General features: G+C 52.5%; 1 protein-coding gene; it reads right to left on the reverse strand.

Annotated features, from left to right (window-relative positions):
• Nucleotides 1–356: 356 nt before the first annotated feature.
• Nucleotides 357–1519, reverse strand: CHC_T00009155001 (Haloalkane dehalogenase, putative). XM_005710789.1 is given in 2 exon segments: nt 357–565; nt 566–1519. The coding sequence occupies 1 exon segment, from the start codon at nt 1517–1519 to the stop codon at nt 566–568; it is 954 nt and encodes a 317-aa protein (XP_005710846.1). The 3' UTR covers nt 357–565.
• Nucleotides 1520–2700: the final 1181 nt, after the last annotated feature.

Below are 2700 nucleotides of genomic sequence, written 5' to 3' on the forward strand. Positions count from 1 at the left end.
CGCACCTAATCCCATTGTCCTTACAGATCATGACCCTGGCACAGTGAGCAATATGCGTACATCCTGTTGCCAGAAAAGTCCCGCCATAAGGTTGCTATTGTGAACAGGGTAATTGCTTCAACCACTACAAGAACAACCTCGTTCAACGAACTACAATGGCACGTATTCTTTTAAATTGCCAAATGTCCGGAACTGGAGGCGCCCGTTCGAACGCACGTTCTTCTCCCCTTTCGCCACCACTTCACACAAGCCAGCATTGGCAAGCATACAGTGTATGCGGGTCAGGGGTGCAAAAAGTTGTCACTGTTTCTTCGCACAGACAAACTCCACTTCTGCGAAATTTTGAGGGGTACGTTGAGCAGACAAAAGAAGGTACACATCACATTTTTCTCGAACTTACATTTGTTAACAAAAGGAAGCGAAAACGCGAAATATCGTACACAATTTGTGCAAGCTCCCGTTATTGCGATGAACTGCTCGTGCAGTCACTTGAACATAAACTCTAAGTCTATCATTTAGTTAACGATAACAGGCGGCAACTCTGCCATAACCTCTTCTGATACAATCACAACCACTTCTTAATAGCCCGGCCAATTCTGTCCGGGACTGACTCCTGTATGAAATGAAATCCCGGAACCGTAACTTCCGTCAGCATAGGCCACTTCCGCACAATCGGCCTGGCAAAAGACGAAAGGATGCCCGGCTCAGCGTTAATGAACAACTTCCTAATCTTTGCCTTCCCGAGCCACTTTGAGTACGCACCGATCAGTGCGGTGACATCCGCCGGCTTACCACCGATGGGAATTTGCCTCGGCCACGTCAGCATTGGCCTACGCGACTCTCCTGGTTTCAAATACGGCCTGCGGTAGACTGCTTTATCCTTTTCGCTGAAATTTTCTGTACCAAAGAGGGCTTCCTCCAGGAAAAAGTTCTCTTGCAGCACCAGTTTCTCGCCCGCCGGGCTCCTCAAGGGGCGGAAAAACTCCTCTGTGCCGTCTGGAAGCTCGTCGAACGAGGGGAAGGGGGCGACAAGCGCCTCGAAGAACACGATGGCCTTGACCGCTTCGGGATTATTGCGGTTGTAGTACGCCCACAGAAAGCCTAGAGCGGAACCCCAGTCATGGATGACCAGGGTGACGCGCTCCTTCACGCCGATGGCCTCGAGCAGCGGGAAGAGGTAGTTGGTGTGCTCGACGAAAGTGTAGCGGTTTGGGCCACTGTTGTCGAGCTTGTCGGAGTCGCCCATGCCGATTAAATCAGGGGCGATGAGACGCCCTTTGCCTTCGAGGAAGGGCATGATATTGCGCCACAAGTACGAGGAGGTCGGGTTGCCGTGAAGGAAGACAATGGGGTCGCCAGTGCCCACTTCCACGTAGGCCATGCGCTTGCCGCTGATAGTGACATACTTTTTGCGGGTGAAACGGGACGGCCCAGAGTCGCGGCTGGGCTGCGCAAGGGAGCAGAGGCTGAGCGAGAGGAGGAGGAGAAGGGTGGTGAGGGGGAAGTTTAGTCGAAGCATAGTGGATTAGTTGTGGGCGCGTGAGGGGCGCGTGAGGGGCGCTTGAGGGGGTGATCGAGCTAACGTTGGGGAATGGAAGAAGCCGCACGGGGTTTATATAGATGCGTCGCTGCGCAGGCTGCCAGAGATGCGTCGACTTATTTTCTTCTTCCAGACTCAGGGCCATTCCCTTCATCGTGATTGGCAATCATGCAATCACGCAAGATAGAATGGAAGCGGAATGACGAACGTTAGCATGGGTTGTCGACTACTGTATGTTTCAGGATCTTGTATTGTGTCAGGACTTAATGAGATTCCTCGCCCACGGGTTGGGTGCCATCATGTCGTTGCCATCGATTTAGATCGGTACAGGTGTGTAGCTGTTTATCGTCAACCAACGAGAGCGCCGCCGCTGTCAATCTCCGATCGCGCTTCACGCTCATATCGCCCGTTTGTACAGCGCAGTGTGCCAAACCCTCGAACCTATCGTCGACTGGATCTATCTCGCGAGGGGGACGCGATCGTTACTCTCCAAGCCAACTGCGTGGAGCCAAGTGTCCAAACGGTGAGATTTATTTGTCCGTTTTCACTCATTCACTGGTCGAAGCAGCGACGGGAGGAACTCCATGACAAACGGACATGTTCCGCTCATATTGTTCGGTAGGGAACGGCCTTGCCGTGCGGCATATGAGTCACCGATGTACACGACTACGGAGGGGAGATCTCACGCGCCTAGTGTCTAGGTGACAAATGACCTCATATGAGGCCATTTGACCTGGAGGTCGGTAGCAACGATCGATTCGATCCCACGAAGGCAACAATTTATTACTGATGTAGTGCATACATGCGCACTGGTCGACGGATGACGTCACGCTTTCGTCCGCTGCGTGGTGACCCCGTGCACACCGCCTGCCTTGTGTCCTCCGTAGAAACAGCCTAATGCTTCGACTTCCCACATAACCCTATCTACAGCAGTATAGTCTTTCTATTGCATATTCTGCGCTCTCAATTGTACTTGATCGCATTTCAGGCGGTTCTGCACCACCTGAACCGTCTCAAAAACATCCATGGTGTCACTGATGGCATTATAGCCGGAACCGTATGACACGTGGCACTTCTTCGTGTTCGTGCGTGGGGCCTGCACTATTGGGAGGGTGGCACAAATAAAAGCGGCACTAATGCGCAGGACCCACTGTAAGTAA

The sequence above is a fragment of the Chondrus crispus genome, genomic scaffold (assembly GCF_000350225.1).
Source record: "Chondrus crispus Stackhouse genomic scaffold, scaffold_628, whole genome shotgun sequence".
Classification (NCBI taxonomy): Eukaryota; Rhodophyta; class Florideophyceae; order Gigartinales; family Gigartinaceae; genus Chondrus; species Chondrus crispus.